This window comes from Antennarius striatus, chromosome 8 (assembly GCF_040054535.1).
Source record: "Antennarius striatus isolate MH-2024 chromosome 8, ASM4005453v1, whole genome shotgun sequence".
In the NCBI taxonomy this organism is placed as follows: Eukaryota; Metazoa; Chordata; class Actinopteri; order Lophiiformes; family Antennariidae; genus Antennarius; species Antennarius striatus.
In genome coordinates, this window is record NC_090783.1 from 10,067,584 (window position 1) to 10,088,477 (window position 20,894).

The window sequence follows — 20,894 nt, forward strand, 5'->3', positions numbered from 1 at the left end:
GTTTAAATTTAGCTTAAGGGACTTGAAATGTAATTTAGTTGCTTTATGCGTGAATATGTGAATATCTTTTAGTGAAATAGTGTCTTACAGACAAAAAATGTTTTATCAGAAAAACATACATTATTTATAGTTACAAGGAACGTTAACCGGTTCGGGAATTATATGGGGGTTTTTTGTTGTTGTTCTAACCGGTTTAGGAACGTCAATTCTTTGATTTTTGCAAAAACACTTTAATCACATTCAAACATTTTGCAATTTTACATTAGATGAAGCACTAAAGTGCCTCAGAAGAAGATTTTTTTCCAAAAAAAAAACTTCAATCACATTTAACATTTAGAACATTTTACAATTTTTCATTAGATGAAATTTCAAAAACACTAAACACTCAAAAACATTAAACACCAAGAAACAAAGGGAAATACAATATAAAAATTAGTACATTATAACAGGAAGTTTGCAAAAGTGAGGTGGTCATCAACTAAAGTGCATAGGACATTTTTGTAACACCAGATGTTCCTAAAGTTATTCAGGTCTTTTGTCAATTTATAGAAACCAAATTCTAGTTTTAAGCGACATCTGCTTGGGTGGAACGTAAAACCGGAAACGTTTCATATTGTTGCTGTTTCGAACGAACCTACTGGCAAAAAAATCTGGTTTAAAGCCCCGATTATTAAAAACCACCAGAATTGCATGATGTCACGTTATGTTTAAGATAATGACGACGGTCTTTGAAAGCACCACTCTCGCTCGCCTGCTGAGTGAAGTGCGCATGCGCACTTTCATAAGCACTCCCACTAACCGTTATCAGAAGCAAGCTGTCATCCGCGTCTCGTCTCCAGCAGCTCCTCTCTTTCCGATTTTACGTTGCTGGTTCCCGTTGTAATCGTCGAAGTTGAAACACTGAAGATATAATCTCTACATATCAACGCAGAGAAAGAGATTTCATCGCAGAATTGCGTCTGCAAGCAGCAGGGTTTGTTTGCATGCTCTCATCCATCCTCTCATCCTCCACTGTGCGACATCATTGCCAAATAAGCAAGCTAGCTGTAGCTATCTTCTCATTTCGGTTGTCTAATGAAATATTTTCTGTTACCATTCACTCTAAAAAAAAATCTTGTGTTAATTTTTACAGCTCTGTTGCGTTCTCAGTCGACGGGCCCCTGGTCAAAACCCATTAGTTCGTACGGCTATCTTTTGTTATGCTAACATTTGCTGTATGTGAGTGGCGCATGAGCTAGCGTTCATGTTAGCCATGTTAGCATGTCTGGGGACTAACTCTGACCCTGACGTCACATGTGATGGGAAAGAATGAAGACCAAGACCCCAGGTTGTTTGCCCTGTGGACGTGGACTATAGTGTGTGTGTGTGTGTGTGTGTGTGTGTGTGTGTGTGTGTGTGTGTGTGTGTGTGTGTGTGTGTGTGTGTGTGTGTGTGTGTGTGTGGTGTCTGAATTGTGGAACTCTACATTCATGTGTAGAATTCTTTATGTTCCAGCAGAAAACAAGACCTTAACCCAAACACTGGTTCACAGTAAGGGCAAATAAGATTAATAATGATTAGCAGTATTCAACCCAGAGATGCTAATAAATGGGGAAAAAAACATCCCAACTGGATTGGGGGTGTGTCCTGATGGTTCCTTTACCTGTGCTTATTGGTATCCTTTTAATCCTCCTGTTACAGAGTAAGATCAGTTCGGGGGTTATAGTGACTACTCTCTTTACACCAGCATGAGCAGATGTGACCTGATCAATAGGAGGTCGTTGAAACAGGAATTCGCTGTAACACGTCTCTGAGTTGTAAAGGTTTGTTGTGCGTGTGAGCAGAGACACAAAGCTTCTAATGGGATGCGTTTTTAGATTGGGACGTGTAAAGATGTCGAAGGAAGAGGACGCCCTCTATGATGGATGGAGTCTCCCTCCGTAGTTTAAGTGGCAGGGATGCATTAGAGCAGAAAAGGAGGAGAGGAGGAGATGGATTTAGAGGAAATGTTCTGAAACTAGTGTCATAATGATGTAATCTGAGGATACAGTCATTTTGTGCGAATGTGACTCCTGCTTCATACCCAGTTCCTGTCTTTAAATAACCACCAATCTCATCCTCTCATGCCACACCTTCGTCACATTGCTGCTCGAGCTGTGCTCGATGCCCTAATCTCAAACTGTGTTTGTGTTCACCATCATTGTCACCCTATTTTTACTCCCTATAGATGAAGTTAGGCGGGGGTTGGATGTGGTGCCTACTGCTCCTGTCCTCCCTGGCTGTGGCAGCCCAGAACAAGCAGGGAGAAGCCGATGTGTTGGACAGTGAAGATACAGACTTGGATGGGGAGGAAGTAAATGTTCTGATGTCAAACAAGGAGGAGGAAGAGGAGGAGGACGAGGATGCCATGGTTACAGATGAAGACAACTCTGATGAGACAGAAGCAGCGACTGGGAAGATGAGGAAAACTGGAACGGATGCAAATGTGTCTTTCCAGGTCAGGAATGGGTCAGGGGTCAGGTCAAGGTCTTATGTGAAACTAAAGTCATTAAAATGCATTTCGTAAATATTTCAGCTGAAACTGGAGACATGTCTTTTGAACCGTCTCCTCCTTTGTATTTTTTGTGCCACAGGTAACGTACAAGACTCCCGTACCCACCGGAGACGTGTACTTTGCAGAGACATTTGATGACGGGTCACTGGACAGGTAACGTCAACAAAAATGTTTGATCCATGCCAAACAATATGAACAAATAATCAGCTGCCATTTCCACAGATGGCAGCTGTCAAAGACTGTGAAGGGGGACGCAGACGAGGAAGTGGCCAAATACGACGGTTAGGTTTCTGTCCCTTCCTGCTGATCCAGACTGTCAACCCCAATCCTGGAAACAGAAGACGGTTGTTGACCGTCTGTCCGTTTTCTGTCCCATAGGGAGGTGGGCTGTGGAGCAGCTGAAGGAGAACAAAGTCCCAGGAGACAAAGGCTTGGTGCTCAAGTCCCGTGCCAAACACCACGCCATCGCCTCAATGCTGGACAGACCCTTTGTCTTCGAAGACGATCCTCTGGTTGTTCAGTGAGTTCAGACACGTTTTCCTTGGGCTGGTTGGTGGGCGTGTTGCCAAGTGACTGAAGTGTGTTCTGCTCAGACCAAGACTTGAGAGTTTCGATGTCCTCGTTCGTAGGTATGAGGTGAACTTCCAGGAGGGGATCGACTGTGGTGGAGCGTACGTCAAGCTGTTGGCAGACACCGGCAGCCTGAGTCTGGTGGGTATACGAGTCATTATTCTACACCGATCCACAGAACATCAGTTGCCTTAGCTGTTCCTTTGCATTGTGTGTGTGTGTGCGTGCGTGTCATAAGTGGGTTCAGACTGCAGTTACTAGAACATATCCAACTTTTAAACGTGCCTGTTTGGCTCAGGTTCCTTCCTGCATCCAGCAGGTGATGAGTGTTGACAAAGGGGGATTATTTGTGTTTAGATTAATAATTCCAATATTATAAGCCTAATGTTGTCTCCTGTTCTGCAGGAGCAGTTCCAGGACCGCACTCCCTACACCATCATGTTTGGACCAGACAAGTGTGGTGAGGACTACAAGTTGCACTTCATCTTTCGCCACCAGAACCCTCTGAACAAAGACATAGAGGAGAAACATGCCAAGAGGCCCGATGTCGACCTCAAGAAGTTCTACACCGACAAGAAGACCCACCTCTACACTTTGGGTACAGAAACGGTTCGGGACGAGAACAAATGACGTTGTGGCTCCAGTTTGTAGTTCTACCTGCAGACGTTTGCATCTTGTCTTTAACGTGTACCTTTCCTTCTGTCAGTCCTGAACCCAGACAACAGCTATGAGATGTTCATCGACCAGTCGAGCGTGAGCCACGGCAACCTGCTGCAGGACGTGGTACCGCCAGTCAACCCCCCTAAAGAGATAGACGACCCCAATAATTCCAAGCCAGAAGACTGGGATGAGAGGGCCAAGATCCCAGACCCGGAGGCCGTCAAGCCAGATGACTGGTGACAACACCACCCCCCCAACACACACACTCACACACACCTGTTCACACCAGTCTGAACGTGTAAGTCGAGGTACCAACCTAACAAACGTGGAAACGCTTGTGTGTCTCAGGGACGAGAACGCTCAGCCCAAGATGGAGGATCCCGACGCGGTGAAGCCTGAGGGCTGGCTGGTCGACGAGGTGGAGTTTGTCCCCGACCCCAGCGCCGACAAACCAGAGGACTGGTAAATGAACACAAACCCACTGTGGTGTTACAGCGACACGTACAGCCTGACACCCCCCCCCTTGCCTCTTCCGTGTGCAGGGATGAGGAGATGGATGGGGAGTGGGAAGCCCCACAAATCCCTAACCCCATCTGTGAGACTGCCCCCGGCTGTGGCGAGTGGAAACGTCCCATGATCAACAACCCTCAGTACAAGGGCAAGTGGAAAGCCCCCCTGGTGGACAATCCAAACTATCAGGTAACTGGGATCAGACCACTCAACACAACAACCACTGGCATCTGCCCACTGTTCTGGTGTTTCTTGAATTACTCCCTCCTCTCTCTCTCCAGGGGGTCTGGAAGCCTCGGAAGATCAAAAATCAAGAGTACTTCGAGGACCTGCAGCCGTTCAGGATGGCTCCTTTCAAGGCTCTGGGCCTGGAGCTGTGGTCCATGACCTCCGACATCTACTTCGACAACTTCATCATCACTTCTCACAAGGAGGTAGCCGACCGTTGGGCCTCAGACTCATGGGGGCTGAAGAAGCTCGTGGCCAGCGCGAATGAGGTCAGTGTCAGGTTTGGTGAGGGCGGTGGCGACATGAAGTGGCACCAAGCGGACTCTGGTCTCGGCTGACTGCTGCTTACTCGTCACTCTTGCCCTCTAATGGTTTGTTTTCCTCACCAGCCGGGGATTGTTGCTCAGCTGATGATAGCAGCAGAAGAGCGGCCGTGGCTATGGGTCATCTACATTCTGACCATCGGGCTGCCCGTAGGACTCACGGTGCTCTTCTGTTGGCCCAAGGTAGGTGGTACCCCCACTGACAGATCTGTTGAGGCATGCTGTGCATCCCCAGTCAAATAGGACTGTGATCCCAGCTCCTGTTTGTGACCCAGAAACCAGATGACGATTACATGTACAAGAGGGTGAATCTGCCCCAGACTGACATAGAGGAGGAAGAGGATGAAGAAGCAGAGGCGGCAGCAGTTAAGGAAGACAAAGACGCCAAACTGTCAGAGGGAGCAGCAGCTGCAGGTCAGAGGCTCAAACACGACGCCGCAACGATTAAAACCCCATTTCTTTATCACTGAGTCAGCTTTACTCTCCTAAAGCAACAGAAGAGGAGGAGGAGGAGGAGGAGGAGGAGGAGGAGGAGGAGGAAGATGGAGTCGATACAGTAGGTGATAATCCAAATGAGGAGGAGGAGGAGGAAGAAGAGGAGTTGGAAGAACAGGAAGAGCAAGAGGAGGAGGACATCAAAACCAAGAGACCATCTGAGGATGAGGTTGGAACTTCCTTAAAAATGTCTAGTGTGTGTGTGTGTGTGTGTGTGTGTGTTGTCATTAAGCTGATGTTTGCCTCTCATGCAGCTGAAAGAGGAAGAGGACGTCCCGGAGGAGAGCCACAAACAAGCAGTGAGAAAGAGGAGGGTACGGAAAGACTGAGGGGGGGAACCCCCCCCCCACCTGCTGTCTCCTTTCTACCCTGATGTAGAGGAAGTGGAAGGGCTGTCTCCGCTGTTGCTCCTGCCACTCCGAGGGGGGGCGACAAGCGATTTCTCCAGACCACCTGTTTGCCTGCTGGCAGCCCCACCCCATCCTGCCCACACCTCAGCCACACACGTCACAGGTCCTTCCAAACCACACCCTGCGCTCCCCCCCAACCCTAACCACCCGTTAGTTTCCCCATCCATTTTGAGCTTTCCACGCTGTCGTTCTTATCTTCTCTGCGCTGTTCCCGTTCACCTGTCTCTTCTGCTTGTCTGCTCTCTGAATACTCGGCATCATAGACCCACCCGTCTCCCATGACAGTGAAGGCTTCAGAGCACGCGTCCCGCCATCAGTTCCTCATCTGAGATTGTTCGGGTTCAACAGAGGTCAGAGGTCAGGGCATTCAGAAGTCGCCTCAGCTTAGATTTGCAGGTTTACCTCTTTAAAACACGGACGCTGTTTAAATTGTAAGAAGCTGTAGCAGTTTGAGGATTAGTTCTAATAACCCTATTTATTTGATTACATTACAGTGTGAATAAAGATTCAATTCTGTGTTTTGAGTGACTTGAAACAATTTTTTTAAGTAGAAACAACTGGAGTGTTGATTCTGGCTGAAAGCTGGTCGTTATCAGTGATCCAGACATTGATGATAAACTAATTACCTTGTCAGCGATCAATAAGACATCAGCAAACAGCTGATATTCAACCTGAATTCACATCTCAGTTCTCAGGTTGTCTAAACTCGAAGTTTAGCTCCTCGGTTGTTGAAGCTTATTTATTTTATATTTCTGTCTCCAGCTTTTGTAGTTCCTGCCAGATACTGGAAAATATTTGTTTACATTTCTTTGCAATTTGTTGGAAATAAAATGATTGAATATAACAGATGGGCTGACTTTGTCTTACCCTCTTTCCTGAGAAGGTAACAAGACATTTTTTTATTAAACCAAAATGCTCCTACACAAACGTGCAGAGAGACGCTTATATCAAAATAAACACCACAGCCACTCGTCAACACATTAATTACTGATTTCCAGGAGTGTTAAATTGCGTGAACAGGGACGACTGTTTTCAGGTACCATTATGTGATCTCCTGCCCCCTTTGACCCTGTAGTCTTTTTAAATGAGGCAGCCCTGGGGGCCACGCCCCCCACTTTGCGAAGAACATCGGCACATTTTACAGTCAAACCCATCAGGATGCATTCCAGGCCCGGCAGAGAGGATCAATAATACTCTAGGCCTGTTTGCTGCACTTAATCTTACATTGCACCCCACCCACCATACCATTTTGCAAATACTTACAAATACAGAAAAAAAAAAATCATGCCACTGTGCCTTAAACTCAACCGCTAATTAAAACTTGACTGACTGGGCGTGTCTGGAGTGCTGGGCTCCATTCGGTCCAACATTCATATAGGGTTCAAAGACGATTGACGAGCAGAAGGAGAACCTTCCATAGGTGCGTTACGAGAACATGCAGTCAGAACGCTTGTTTCCATTCCGTTCAGTTTGGCGTCATTTATATTGATCGTGTTTTACGTCATTACACTGAGGGATACATGAACATGTTTACATCCAAGGCCTGCCGAAAACTCAGATCCAGCTGAAGTAGAAAATGCTTTACAAAAAAAAACAAATAAAATAAACCAGTGTTTAAAAAGAGGTTCATAACCAAACAGTTTTGGTTTGTCTTCACCCACTTTCAGGTCAGTGTGGGAGAAGATTGTTGTCAGGAAGGTGGGGAGGAGACAGAACTGTCATCCCTAATAACACAAGTAAAACAGGATTACTTTACAGATACTTTGTTGATGGGGTATTAAGAAGAAACTAAAGGTACGAATGACCCTTAAGCTCTAGCTTTTTTTGTTTGTGATTATTTTTTAGTTTAGATATTAACTCCCAGGTGTGCTGAGAGAACAACCCGTCTCCATGCCTCTCCTGTGGGTTTCCTCTTGCTGTCGCTGGAGCTTCAGCCTTACTTCCGTTTGCTCTTGGCGTCAGTGGTCTGGAAGACGCTGGAGGCTGACATGAGGTTCTCGATGTACTGACCCAGGACCTGGTTCTCAGACTTCAGCTTCAGGTTCTCCTCTTTGACAGCGTCAACCCGCGCTGACAAGTCTGAAAGAACGAATGGAAAATAAGTCCAGAGAGGGAACTGTTGGTCTTTGAACCCATAACATCAGACATTTCCAGAGAACTATCTCCTCATGTGCTCAGAGGGATCTGCATCCGCACAGAAAAAGGTTTGTTTGTGTGTGTTACCTTCCAATGTGTGCTGAAGTTCCAAAACCTGATTTATTAACCTTGTCTTCTCCTCCATCTCCACCTGGTTCTCCATATCGCCTGAATTGATCACACATTGCTACGTTAGAATGACATGATTCAATCCTAAGCCATACACCAGTTATAACACTGTTATGTCAGTAGGCGTACCGTCTATGTCACAGTTCATGATGACAAGCTCTTTGTCCTGTTTAGGATACAGGGCTGCAGATTCAATTCCCGCTGGAAAAGAAGAACAGAAGGTGTTACGTGAAGCTGTTATTTCTACTGGTCATAACACGTTATAACGTGTTGCATTCAACACAACGTAAGCATTTTCAGAACATTTTAAAATGTGACAATGATATTAGTGACGTCATCACCGTCTCGACTGATGAAACGAACGCGATAAGGTTAATTAGGAGACGCCGGGACTTCCGGTATGTTCAGCGACGTAAACAGGGCTGAGGCTCGTTCTCCGTGGGGGGGGACCACGCCCCGGTGCATGGACCGAGATGAAGCTGATTGCAAACCCTCTGAGGAAGAGACACACTCTTCCTCCGTGTGTACACGTCACCCACTCGTGTTCTGACATGTTTTCTCTTCCGCCACCAATAAGCGAGCGGCTCGTGCCGGACTGGAAGCAACTCAGGCGTGGGACGCAGGCTGGTCAGTTTGGCTAACCTCAAAGCCTCATCAATCAGACAGTAAACAGAGACCACAACGCTCCAGAACCGGTGAACACCAATACTAATATTAATCCTAATAATAATAATAATCCTAAACGTATACTGTTAACGAGCTGGTCGATTAATTCATCACGCGAGTACAGTTAGTGTCCGATAACGGACGCTGTACATTAGCAATTTAAGCTAATGTTTTGATGCTAGCTGGCTGCAGCCTAACCTAACGGGAGGTTAGCGTCTCATCGTTAGCAAACAAAGCTCTGCGTCTGCGTTTACACTCACCCAAAGCCAGAACCGTCCTCTCCGGTAAGCGGAGCTACTCGGTAAACCGGGCCGACGTGGGGTGGGGGGGGTAGGATGACGACGTGTATCGACACTTCACGCTCCTACCGTTAACGCCGTCATCGTGACGTCACCTGTGCGCGACCATATCGACAACAGGGGGCGCCAACGCTGCGCCTGACAGAAAATAACGTCAATACATTTCAGGATTCTAATACAGCACTGTACTCCAAAATCTCTGGAATTACAACTAACGCTCATCCTGAAAGACAAATTACTCAACCGCAATTATGTAATTACTGGCAACTTATTTACTGGCAAATGTAAACGGTTATTCAGCAGCATGCAAATTACACAAACAATTTTCATGTCAGTGCAACAGATCACAGTTACACTTTCCTAAACAAATAGAAAGAAAAATCACATGCAACAAGATGTTCTCCACGGCTGGCCTAAAAGAACCAGAAGAGTCGGCTCCAGTAGAACCAGCTAGGTCACATCACTGATCCTGTGGATCAGTGATGTGACTAGAGGAAGGAAGAATGGAGGAAGGAATAATGAAGCTGATGCTGAAAACTCCTTGAAAGTTGAGCACGGCAGGAGCTCAGTGATGCTCAGGGGCTGCTTTGCATCCTTATCCACTGGGAACCTGCAGCCGGTAGAGGGTCAGGTGGATTCCATCAAGGATCAGGAACACCCAAAAGAAAACATCTCCATCTGTGAAGAAGATAAAACTCGGAAGTCAAAGGAGGTTCCAAAAGGACTATGAAGCCATGCAGACCTCAGAGTCCACCTATGGGTCCAGGAAAAGTTGTGGAACATCCAGCGCCCAGGGAATGTTGCATTTTAAGCTCGTATATTAATTTTATATTTACCTAACAACTTAATACACAGTAGAGTTTAGAGTAATCTTCCTTCAAATGATCCGACAGGAAACCAAATACTCAGACGTGTGTGAATGAAGCAGGTGGAATTCAGTTCTGAGGTGGGACACTTTCACGTGGAATCTGATACCAAATTGGTATCAGATTCAGTGTGAACGGTCACAGCTGCCGAGCGTGCTCACATTGTTTCCTCAGAAAAGGTGCACAAAGTTATATATGAGGGATGGCTGCAAAGACGAGACCTCAGGGGGACAGCACTGTGCGGATCGAGCAGACAGGCCTTGAATGGGTGTTGATGTAGTCTCACACGCATTGCAGTCAGAACAGATGCACATGCATTCAGTCATTTCCCCCGGTAGCAAACTGCACACATTTACAGACAGACATAGCAGCAGTTGGCACTGAACCTGACCAGCAATGTAATCCCTGCCAGACCTGTTTGTTTTTGTGCAATCAGCTGTCTTTTTTTCCATCTGTGTGTGTGTTTGTGTGTGTTAACATTAACATTACATACGTGTGTCTCTGCTTGCTCCAAGGCGTCCATATGCTGCTGCTTGTTAGCAAAACCGAACCCCAGCCAATAGCCTTTTACCTCCTCCCCAACCTTTTCTCCCACTTCTCTTTTGCTGTGCGTGTGTGTGTGTGTGTGTGCGCGTGCGTGTGGCACCAAAACTGTTACACCCCAACGGCTAACAGTTCAAAAGATGCACATTCCAAATGTACTCTACTTTTATGGGGGCACCCAGATTTGTGGTTCTGGTTTAATTCAGGATTCTTATGGTTGTTTCTGTCTTTGGATTTAAGCCACACTTGCTAGTGGTAACCATGCTGCTAATGCTTATACTAATGCTAATGCTAACAAACAGAAAACAAGCAAACAGGGAATCCAGAAACAAGAAAATCATACATCAAACAGCTGCTTCTTTTTAAAATGCATCTGAAATAACAGAATAAACATGTTCAAACAAAATAAAAAACTCCCTGAGCAAAGGCTGATTTTATGGCCACTATTGAAACCCATGTGATTCAATGGTTTTGTTTCTGTCTCCACACATTGATTGTAATCATGATGTGCAAACTGGTTTTGTTGGTTCCACACCAACACCGATAGACAGTTGAGAGAGAATTTAAAAACGCTGCCGGCTCATTTAACTCTGAGGTGGTTTCTCTGAGGTGCCGCAAGCTGTTCGTTCATTCAGGATTTAGAAGGGAGCAGATTATTCTCGTGGTAACTTTCACACATTTAGTTTAATGCTTTTTCCTTACCTGATCAAATTAAGTCAAAGGTCAATAACTGTGAGACACACATTTATATGACATGATGTCTGTCACAGCGCAACAACACAACACACAACACTGGTTTTACAGGCTGCTTCACTGCTGTTTGCTCAGTCACATTTTTCTAACAACGACTGCCTTATATTTAAAATCTTTGAAAAGCCAGGCTGCCTCTGGCTGTTTTCTGATATAAACCCATAGAATTGTTATTTTAAACTGTTCAAAAATAGCTATCGAATGTCCCTTCCTGAAAAGCTCATCTCATATGTTACGGATGCCTGAGACACTCAGAAAATGAGAAACTGTGAATGAAGATTAGAAAAGGACAGAGTTTGATAGAAGAGGCAATCAATAGCTGAATGTCCCCTGAGGTGCACCTGTGTCGTCAGCCAGAGAGATGTTGGTGAACGTCCCGTCATCCTCGTCCACCTCCTCCATGCCCGCTTCCTCCTCCAGGCTGGTCTCCATTCTGTCTTGATCTCACAGCTGCTCACCTGGAGGTCCTTCTCAACTTCGCTCTTCTTCCTCTTCGTCTTGCTGCCCTGCCTCCACACACCTGAATCACTCACATCGTCACGGCTACTTGCCCTACCTGACTGGTGGCTCAGGTTGCAGTTATGGGAACGAGTCGCCATGACGACCACTGGACTGTAACCCAAGACAGGCTACTCTACTGGGAACATTACCAGGGGTCAAAGTTTAAGTCCCAGCCTGTCCTGGTGAAGGGAAGCCATAAAGATCATGCAGATACAGACACACACCTGCTCACATATTAACTAAGTGTGTGTAAGAGTCACAACCACCATCTTTTTCTTACATGTTCTTCAAACATAAAAACCTCAACAGCAACACACACACACGGCTACCGGGTTGACTCATCTGTCACAATTTGCCCTTCTACGTTCTCCTACCTGGACAATGTCTCTGACGTCAGATGCTACACATCTGTGGGAGCGGAGCCCCCTAGTGGTTGATTATTAACTCTGCAGGATGGCGAGAAGCAGTAGAGCAAGTTAAGATGATATTAGATAGCATGCTTATGAAATAGATGTACCATGGTAAATAAAGAAGAAGAAGAACTAATCTTTCATGTCTTACAGGTCTTAATCTGTTCGTGCTTTGCTGCCATTGTGAAGATGATGAAAGATGATACTAAAGAAGATTTTTTGAACAGTATTTGTTTCAGTCTTCCTCTTTCTGGTCACATAAATTGCAAGTTTAGCTTTGCCAGAAATGAAATGTAAAAGCTGCCACTTTTTGTGATTTGCTTTGTTGTGCCCAGCACCACAAATACAATTTCTGATATTAAAATTTTCACTGTACAAAATAAAAATATTTGTTAAAAGAGTGAAGAGCACTGTTAGTCTCTTACACTCACTAAAAACATGGAAGACTGTCTCACGAAGGGGCAGAAGGGACGCTGGTTTGACACAGCAGGGTTAAAAACAGATAAAAGTATTAGAACTGATGGTACTATGTGAAATTCTCCACTGGAGGCCGGCCTTTTTTTTTTTTGAGGGGAAGGCATGTATAAAAGTCCATTGTGGGTCAGGTCCATTCCCCATCATCCTGCTGGTCCAGGCAGTGGGTGCTCTGTCACACAGTCCTTTCCTTTTAATCACTTTCACAGTTTTTATACGGTATTTTTTTGTTAGCTATGTGCAGACTGACTCCCTGAAGGTCTCTTAAGAGAGGACCGTCCAGCTCTCCAGGCAGGGGACTGATGTCGACTTCCGGGAAAGGATCCCTATTGTTTGGCATGGATCCTCTTCTGTAATCCAGGACGAGGCCTCTCTCCCTCCCAGAGAGTTTTTGCCTGCACAGCTCTAGCACCCTCTGAGCCACCCTGGTGTACTCGATGTTCAGCAGGGAGCCCACAGCCTGGACATCCACCAATGCCGACATGGTGTTGTTCACAGCTGTTGGAGGGTCAGAGTCCTGGTTCTGCAAAGTGCTGTCAGCAGCCCAGGTGATGCTCCACTGCAGACATCCGATCTGGCTCCATACGCTAGTGGTTCCTTCAGTAACCAGAACAGAGAGTCAGAGCTTTTTCCTGGACTGCTTTTAAATAGGGCCCATGACTTAAAAACACCATGATAAAAAGGAGGTAAACCATTTAAATTTAGAAATTTGGAATCAATTAAAAACAGTGCAGCATCCAGTCCCAAGTTACTCACACGTCTGAACAGTGAGGTGTGGTCAGGAGAGGCAGGTAAGGCACGGTCTCAGCTGCCATCATAAAAGAAAAAAATGAAAAATGGAAAAAATAAATGGTTATATTTATCCAGTGATGTGCATTATACAGTTTTTTTTTCAGTTTAACATCGCCAATTTTATATTATTTTTCCTCAAAATCACTGTATTTTCACATTTACCGCTGAAATACTGAGCAGAGACCTGCGGTGAGGCACCAGCCAGCCAAACCTCACCATGGATTGATCAATGGCTCGGCTGGCTGTGCTGGTAGCTATACAGTGAGACCGTAATGCTATCTCTCTATATGTTACTATTAAAATGTTCAAACACGTTTGCTCTATGAGCTAAATTTCCATAGTTTAGCTAATATATATAATGTACAGTGGGGTTTTTTTGTTAACAACTGCATGTGTGTAACGTCTTTCTTGAGTTGAGCGATCCTAAAACGGCTGGGAAGAGGCACTATGTGAGGCACTCAGTTCTCCTGCCTCATGGTTGGGGACGCTGATGATCCCAGGGATTTGTCCGAGGAATCTTCTTCGGCCGTAGAAGAAGTGACAGCAAACTAGTGCAGTCATTCGTTTGTATTCCGCTCACCTTACTATAAAAATGGAGGATTAAAAATCTCAACTCAAAATTTTTTCAATGCTTTTGTTCAGAAGGAGCTGCGCATGGACTTAACTTATAAGTAAACATAACATATAAAAAACATGTAGGTAACAAGTTTTTTAATCAAATATGCTTATTTGTGTTAGTTTGTATCTGTAAATAATTCTGCTACGAGAGTATAAAAATGACCCACTCACTCTTGCTTATTAAATGGTGAATAAGCTACACTGTAGGTTAGTATGTTTGTAAACATCTTCATCTGATTATGATGAAGTCAGTGTCTCACCAGCCATGAACCTTACTGCACGTCTGAATATGCAGCTGGCCACCTCTCTCCACGTCAGATCCACTGATCTGGTCAGAAAACACTGGATGAACTATAATCTGACGTGGTTGTTCTACTATCCAGGTGGATGAGGCCCTGCCCCCCCCTCTCTTGATAAAAACAACACTCCCTGAGGTAGCAATATAGCCCATCCCAGAAAAAGTCAAGTTCGGTCTGAATCTGGGCTAAAAAACCTGATGGAGGGTCCATGCAGGCTAAGCGGTGCCACAGCTAGGAGGCCTCCAGGTTGTTGATGACTAAAACTCTGTAGGACATCCGAGGGAGCAACCATTTCCATTTTTTAAGTTTCCCTTCTCTTTTATCATGACTCCTTCCCAGTTCTTCCTGGTTGTTGTCTCATTTCCCAGGTGCACACTGAGGGTCATGGAGAGCCGGAGCCTATCTCAGCTGCATCTGGCGCGAGGCGGGGGACACTCCGGGCATGACGCCAGTGCACCGCGGGAATTGCCAGTTTTGCCTCTCCAGAAATAAAATTTGAAAGCTGCCACTTTCTTTGATTCAATTTCTTGTACCCACCACCATAAATAAATTTCCTGATTTTAAAATTTTCACTGAACAGATTAAACACATTCGTTAAAAGAGTGAAGAGCACTGCAAGTCTCCCACACTCACTAAAAGCATGAAAGACTGTCTCACTAAGGGGACAGAAGGGACACTGGCTGGACACAGCAGGATTAAAAACAGAGATAAAAGCATTGGAACCAATGGTATCGTGTAAAATCCTCCACTGGAGGTCGGCTGTTTTTTTCTTGAGGGGAGGTTTGTACAGAAGTCTCCACTGTGGGTCAGGTCCATTTCCCGTCATCCTGTTGGCCCAGGTAGTGGGTGCTCTGTTACACAGGTTTTTCTTGTTGATTACTTTCACACAGGCTTTGTACAGTATTTTTTTTGTTGGCTGTGTGCAGGTTGATTTCCCGTTCATCTCCGAGGAGAGGACCCTCCAGCTCTCCAAACAGGGGACTGATGTGGACCTCAGGGAAAGGATCTTTGCTGTCCGGCGCAGTCCCTGTACCATAGTCCAGGAGGAGGCTTCTCTCCTTCCCGGAGAGTCTTTGCCTCCACAGTTGTAGCACCCTCTGAGCCACCCTGGTGGACTGGATGTTCAGCAGGGGGCTCACAGCCTGGGCATCCGCCAACGCTGGCCCGGGGTTGTCCACCAGCTGCTGGAGGGTCATGGTCCTGGTTCTACAAAGCGCTGCAGACAGCCCAGGTGTGGCTCCACTGCAGACATCCAGCCTGGCTCCATGTACTAGTGGGTCCTTCAGTAACTAGAACAGAGAGTCAGAGCTTTTTCCTGGTCTGCTTTTAAATAGGGCCCATGACTTAAAAACACCATGATAAAACGGAGGCAAACCATTTAACTTTAGAAACTTAGAATCCATTAAAAACAGTGTAGCATCCAGGTCCAAGTTACTCACACGTTTGAATATGCAGCTGGCCACCTCTCTCCACGTCAGATCTGCTGGTCCGGTCAGAAACCGCTGGATGAACTGTAATCTGAACGTGGCTGTTCTGCTAGCCAGGTGGATGAGGCCCTGTCCCCCCTCCTCTCTTGATAAAAACAACACTCCTTGAGGCACCCAATGCAGCACATCCTAGAAAAAGTTAACAAGTTTGGTCTGGATTTGGGCTAGAAACCCTGATGGAGGGTCCATACAGGCCAAGCGGTGCCACAGCTGTGAGGCCACCAGGTTGTTTATCACTAAAACTCGACCTCTGTACGACATTCTGGGGAGCAACCATTTCCATTTCTTAAGTTTCCCTTCTATTTTTTCAATGACGCCCTCCCAGTTCTTCCTGGTTGTTGTCTCAATTCCCAGGTACACACCGAGATATTTGAGACCATCAGTCCTCCAACTCAAGTTTTGAGGAAGAACCGGGAGGTTGCCATGCCACTGACTAACAGCAAGGGCTTCACTTTTGCTCCAGTTTACTTTTGCAGCAGTTAAAACATTGAATGAGTTTGTTAAACCCACCAAAACATCAACATCCCTTTGGTTTTTGATAAGAACAACAACATCAACAGCATAGGCAGATAAAGAATGCTCTCTCTAACACCAGGTAAAATCAAACTGTCGATGCTTTTGCGGATTTTACAGAGGAGGGGTTCCAGAGAGAGTGTATAGAGCATCCCAGACAGGGCACAACCCTGCCGGATGCCCCGGCGCACCCTAAACCCTAACTGCCGTTAAACTTCCGTATACTCTCAACGTCACTACAACACCCGGATCTTGGCAATAAAATTGGTGTTGAGCACAAACCTCTCCATAGTTTTCCAGAGGAATTGTGCTCAACACGGTCAAATGCCTTTTCCTGATCTAATGAAATGAGACCAGCATTTATACCAAATGAGCTGGAAACCTCCAAAACATCTCGAATTAGGTAGACATTGTCTACCATGGACCTGCCGGGCACACAGTAGGTTTGATCCCGGTGGATGACCTGCTCCATAGCTTCCCTCAGCCTGGTAGCCAAAGCCTTGGACAGAATCTTGTAATCGGTGCAGAGCAGTGACACAGGGCGCCAGTTCTTGATGTCCTGCAGATTGCCTTTTTTAGGCAGGAGGGCAACGACCGCCCTCTGGCAGGACAGTGGCAAAGAGCCTGAGGATAGACTTTCGGTAAACACTTCCAGCATATCACGTGCTAGAATGTCCCAGAAGGCTTTATAAAATTCGACCGTCAGAAACATCAATGCCCGGAGATCGTCGTCCCTGCATGTTCTGCAGGGCAGTGTGGAGTTCCTCTTACTCCAGTGGCCGGTCGAGTTGTGAATTTGTCTCTGTGGATACCTGAGGTAGCTCTGCACAGAACTCCTCTAACAGTGGCTGGTTTCCTCGGTATTCACTGTCATACACAGATGAATAAAAACTCACAGCTCGCCTTCTGATCTGTCCGGGCTCTGTCAGCTCCTGTCCTGTGTCAGACAGCAGGGAGTGGATCACGTTGGTCTGTCCATGCTTTTCTTCCAGGCCGAAGAAGAAGCTAGAGGGAGCATCCATCTCTGTGATGTTTTGCACCCTGGATCGGACCAGTGCACCCTGTACTTTAGCATCCAACAGGTCGGCTAAAGCCATTCTTTTGGACTTGAGGATTTCAGTACACCTCTGATTTCCTGTGGAGGCGCTTGTCTCTAACTCCAGGATCTCAGCCTCCAGGTCTTTCATAGACCGGCAGGTGTCACGTGTGACGTTCAGAGTATACTGCTGGCACAGGAGTTCTATCTCTGTTTTGCCATAGTCCCACCACTGGCTAAGAGAGGTAAAATCAGCTTTTCTAAGTGTAAAAGTGCTCCAAAAATAACTTAAAATCTCTCTAAAGCCTCAGTCTAAAGCTAAAGTTGAATTAAAATGCTAGTATGCACTCCTAGGTAAAATATTTCTCATCACAACACGACATAAAACCAGAGAATGATCAGTAAAAGCAGCTGACATTATATTACAGTCTTTAAAAACATTGAAATGGTGTTTAAAACAGTAAAAACGATCCAGCCTGGCTAAAGACACCCTACCTTCTGTCAGGTGGGACCAAGTGTACTGTCAGCAGTCTGGATGCATCCTCCTCCACACATCCACCAGGCCATGAGAAGAGACCAGCCGTTTCAGAGTGTGTTGGGATGCTGGGTGAGGTCACAGCAATCCAGTCTAGCTTGTATTATTTCTAGAAAGCCCTTCCTTTCTGCACCGTTTGTTGGAGCATAAATATTCACAAAAACCAGGGTGCGGTGTTCAAAATGTGCCTTTGCTAAAAGACACCTCCCCTTTACGACATGCTCGATTTCCAGAGATGTTGGGGTAAAAGTTCTAGAGAACACAAAGCCCACCCCACCACTCAGTGTGGTGTTATGGCTTAGGACTACCTGTCCTTCCCACTCCTTCATACAGTCCACCTCATTGTTCTCATCACTGTGTGTTTCTTGTAAAAACAGAACATCAATAGTTTTCCTCCTTGCTGGGTCAAAAACTAGTGCCCTTTTCCTTTCTTCTCTGGCTCCATTTGCATTTAATGTCCCCACTCTAAAATAATCCATGATAAGGGAAAAGTTAAAAGAACCTTAACTAAATAGGAAATATAATAGAACAGTCAGCCCCATCAAACTTAAAAACTCAGTTGTTTACGGACTTTACTCATTTTCTTTTTGAGTCGGTATATCTCTTGGTCACTGAGTTCTGATGTGGCTCTGTTTTTAATACGTTGTTTTGCCGAATTATAAAAAATTAATTTATCAGGAAAAAACTGTTCCAGGTTCAGACCTTTCATGCCTTTAGTTTGTTGTAAAAACAATTTAAACATTTTTTCAGGGTACAAATCATGCTGTTGACTGGCAGTGACTGGAGTGTGAGATAGTTCACTGCAATCAGACATACAATCATCACTATCACTACTGTCTTGAACACTCGGTGTGACCTCAATCCGACCAGCTTTACATCCGGCAGAAACAGTTAAAAAATTCCTCAGCTTACCGCGCCGCCTAGTAGGAACAGGAATCCATTCAGACTCAGGCTCGTCTGTGACAGCTTCAGTACCTGTCTGGTTTCCTGTCTCAACATTCTCCTTTTTATCACCAGTCCCCTTCCTATTTTCACCTACTGCACTTGTCACCACCTTAGTCTCACTCAGTGCACTTTTCTCACCCAGTTCACCCACCACCTCCATACTCTCACCCAGTTCACTCACTACTTCTCCAATCTCCCCCTGTTCACCTGTCAGCCCACCAATCTCACCCACCACCACCGTCACAACTTGCTGGGCGCAGCCCCACTCTCACCCATCACTCCACCTGCTCTCTCAGCCACCCTGCCACCATCCTCACTTGTCCCACCTTCACTCTGCCTCCTCACGATATTACTGGTTATCACTGCTCCTACCTGCATCTGACTCTCAGGTTCGCCCCTCGGAGCATCTCCCTGCTTCGCGAAGAAGAAAAAAAAAATTTTTTTTCTTTTTGCAAAAACACTTTAATCACATTCAAACATTTTACAATTTTTCATTAGATGAAAGTACTAAAGTGCTTCAAAAACACTAAAAACCAATAAATAAAAGGAAAATACAATTTAAAAATTAGTGCATTACATCAGGAAGTTTGCAAAAGTCAGTTGATCATCAACTAAAGTGCATTGGACATTTTTGAGACACCAGATGTTCCTAAAGTTATTTAAGTCTTTTGTCATATTATAAAAACCAAATTCTAGTTTTAAGCGACATCTGATGTTACAGCAAAAAACAGTAGCTGCTTCTTGAACACTATTGTTTTCAATTCTCCTCTTCCTGGTCAAGAAGAAGAAGAACAAGAAGAAGAAGAACAAGAAGATTTTTTTGATTTTTGATTTTTGATTTTTTTCAAAAACACTTTAATCACATTCAAACATTTAAGAATTTTATATGAGATGAAGTACTAAAGTTTTTCAGAAGAAGACTTTTTGCAAAAAAAACTCCAATCACATTTAGAACATTTAGAACATTTAGAGCATTTTACAATTTTTCTTTGGATGTAACTTCAAAAACACTAAACACTCAAAAGCACTAAACACCAATAAACAAAAGGAAATACAATATAAGAAGATTTTTTTTTTTTTTGCAAAAAACACTTTAATCACATTCAAACATTTTGCAATTTTACATTAGATGAAGCACTAAAGTGCCTCAGAAGAAGATTTTTTGCACAAAAAAAAACTTCAATCACATTTAGAACATTTAGAACATTTTACAATTTTTCATTCGATGAAACTTAAAAAACACTAAACACTCAAAAACACTAAACACCAATAAACAAAGGGAAATACAATATAAAGATTAGTGCATTATAACAGGAAGTTTGCAAAAGTGAGGTGGTCATCAACTAAAGTGCATAGAACATTTTTGTAACACCAGATGTTCCTAAAGTTATTCAGGTCTTTTGTCAATTTATAGAAACCAAATTCTAGTTTTAAGCGACATCTGATGTTACAGCAAAAAACAGTAGCTGCTTCTTGAACGGTATTGTTTTCAATTTTCCTTTTCCTGGTCACATAAATTGCAAGTTTTGCCTCTCCAGAGATAAAATTTAAAAGCTGCCACTTTCTCTGATTCGATCTATTGTACCCAGCACCGTAGGTGAATTTCCTGATACTAAAATTTTCACTGAACAAATTAAAAACATTCGTTAGAAGAGTGAAGAGCACAGCAAGTCTCCCACACTCACTGAAAGCATGAAAGACTGTCTCACGAAGGGGACAGAAGGGACACTGGCTGGACACCGCAGGGGTGAAACAGAGATAAAAGCATTGGAACCAGAAGAACAACAAGAACAAAAAGAATACCATGGGATATTATAGCATAACACACCCTCTAGTCGGAAAATCAGATTGGCATTTAAAAGGCTAGCCTGCAGACAATAACTTGTTGCGCAATCTGTGCAGATAGCAGGAAGAACAATCGTACACTTTGTGGTTTTGTTGTGGTTGCATCTGCACTCTGTTTATTTATATACATGAATGTTTGACAACTGGCTCCAGTTTTTGTTGCCTGCAGAAGTTTAAAGAACCCAGAAAATCTCCTGATGATCCAGACCTTACCTGGTCTGCTTCCTCAGAGCCTCAGCTGATCACAGATCAGCTTCAACCGTCACACGGTGTGAAGAGCGACACTGGGGGCAGTGAAGCAAAAACATTTGAAAGTTCCCA

At 44.8% G+C, this 20,894-nt stretch overlaps 2 protein-coding genes across 4 annotated transcripts; one reads left to right on the plus strand and one right to left on the minus strand.

The window, feature by feature from the left end:
- The first annotated feature begins 778 nt into the window (after positions 1 to 778).
- clgn (calmegin) lies at positions 779 to 6,573 on the plus strand. Of its 2 annotated transcripts, none has more exons than XM_068321294.1 (15): positions 779 to 973; positions 2,207 to 2,476; positions 2,613 to 2,686; positions 2,756 to 2,814; positions 2,912 to 3,053; positions 3,163 to 3,244; positions 3,509 to 3,701; positions 3,810 to 3,999; positions 4,112 to 4,225; positions 4,306 to 4,462; positions 4,555 to 4,770; positions 4,891 to 5,007; positions 5,100 to 5,238; positions 5,316 to 5,488; positions 5,574 to 6,573. In XM_068321294.1, exons 2-15 carry the CDS (start codon positions 2,207 to 2,209, stop codon positions 5,646 to 5,648), a joined length of 2,001 nt encoding a protein of 666 aa, XP_068177395.1. In that variant the 5' UTR covers positions 779 to 973; the 3' UTR covers positions 5,649 to 6,573. The 2 variants fall into 2 exon arrangements, with proteins under 2 accessions (XP_068177395.1, XP_068177396.1); XM_068321295.1 differs by having other exon boundaries at positions 5,322 to 5,488.
- A 620-nt stretch (positions 6,574 to 7,193) lies between these two features.
- Positions 7,194 to 12,019, minus strand: scoca (short coiled-coil protein a). 2 transcript variants are annotated; one of them, XM_068321296.1, is made up of 4 exons: positions 11,460 to 12,019; positions 8,124 to 8,195; positions 7,953 to 8,033; positions 7,194 to 7,808 (listed from the first exon to the last, which is right to left on the minus strand). In XM_068321296.1, the coding sequence occupies exons 1-4, from the start codon at positions 11,548 to 11,550 to the stop codon at positions 7,666 to 7,668; spliced, it is 387 nt and encodes a 128-aa protein (XP_068177397.1). In that variant the 5' UTR covers positions 11,551 to 12,019; the 3' UTR covers positions 7,194 to 7,665. The 2 variants fall into 2 exon arrangements, with proteins under 2 accessions (XP_068177397.1, XP_068177398.1); XM_068321297.1 differs by lacking the exon at positions 11,460 to 12,019 and adding an exon at positions 8,921 to 9,077.
- Between the last annotated feature and the right edge of the window lie 8,875 nt (positions 12,020 to 20,894).

Coding starts and splice junctions, on each gene's coding strand:
- clgn (XM_068321294.1), top strand. CDS start 2,207: ATGAAGTTAGGCGGGGGTTGGATGTGGTGCCTACTGCTCCTGTCCTCC. Junction 2,687..2,755: donor GATGACGGGTCACTGGACAG/GTAACGTCAACA, acceptor CCATTTCCACAG/ATGGCAGCTGTCAAAGACTG. Junction 4,226..4,305: donor GCCGACAAACCAGAGGACTG/GTAAATGAACAC, acceptor TTCCGTGTGCAG/GGATGAGGAGATGGATGGGG.
- scoca (XM_068321296.1), bottom strand. CDS start 11,550: ATGGAGACCAGCCTGGAGGAGGAAGCGGGCATGGAGGAGGTGGACGAG. Junction 8,034..8,123: donor CATGAACTGTGACATAGACG/GTACGCCTACTG, acceptor TGATCAATTCAG/GCGATATGGAGAACCAGGTG. Junction 7,809..7,952: donor ACTTCAGCACACATTGGAAG/GTAACACACACA, acceptor TCGTTCTTTCAG/ACTTGTCAGCGCGGGTTGAC.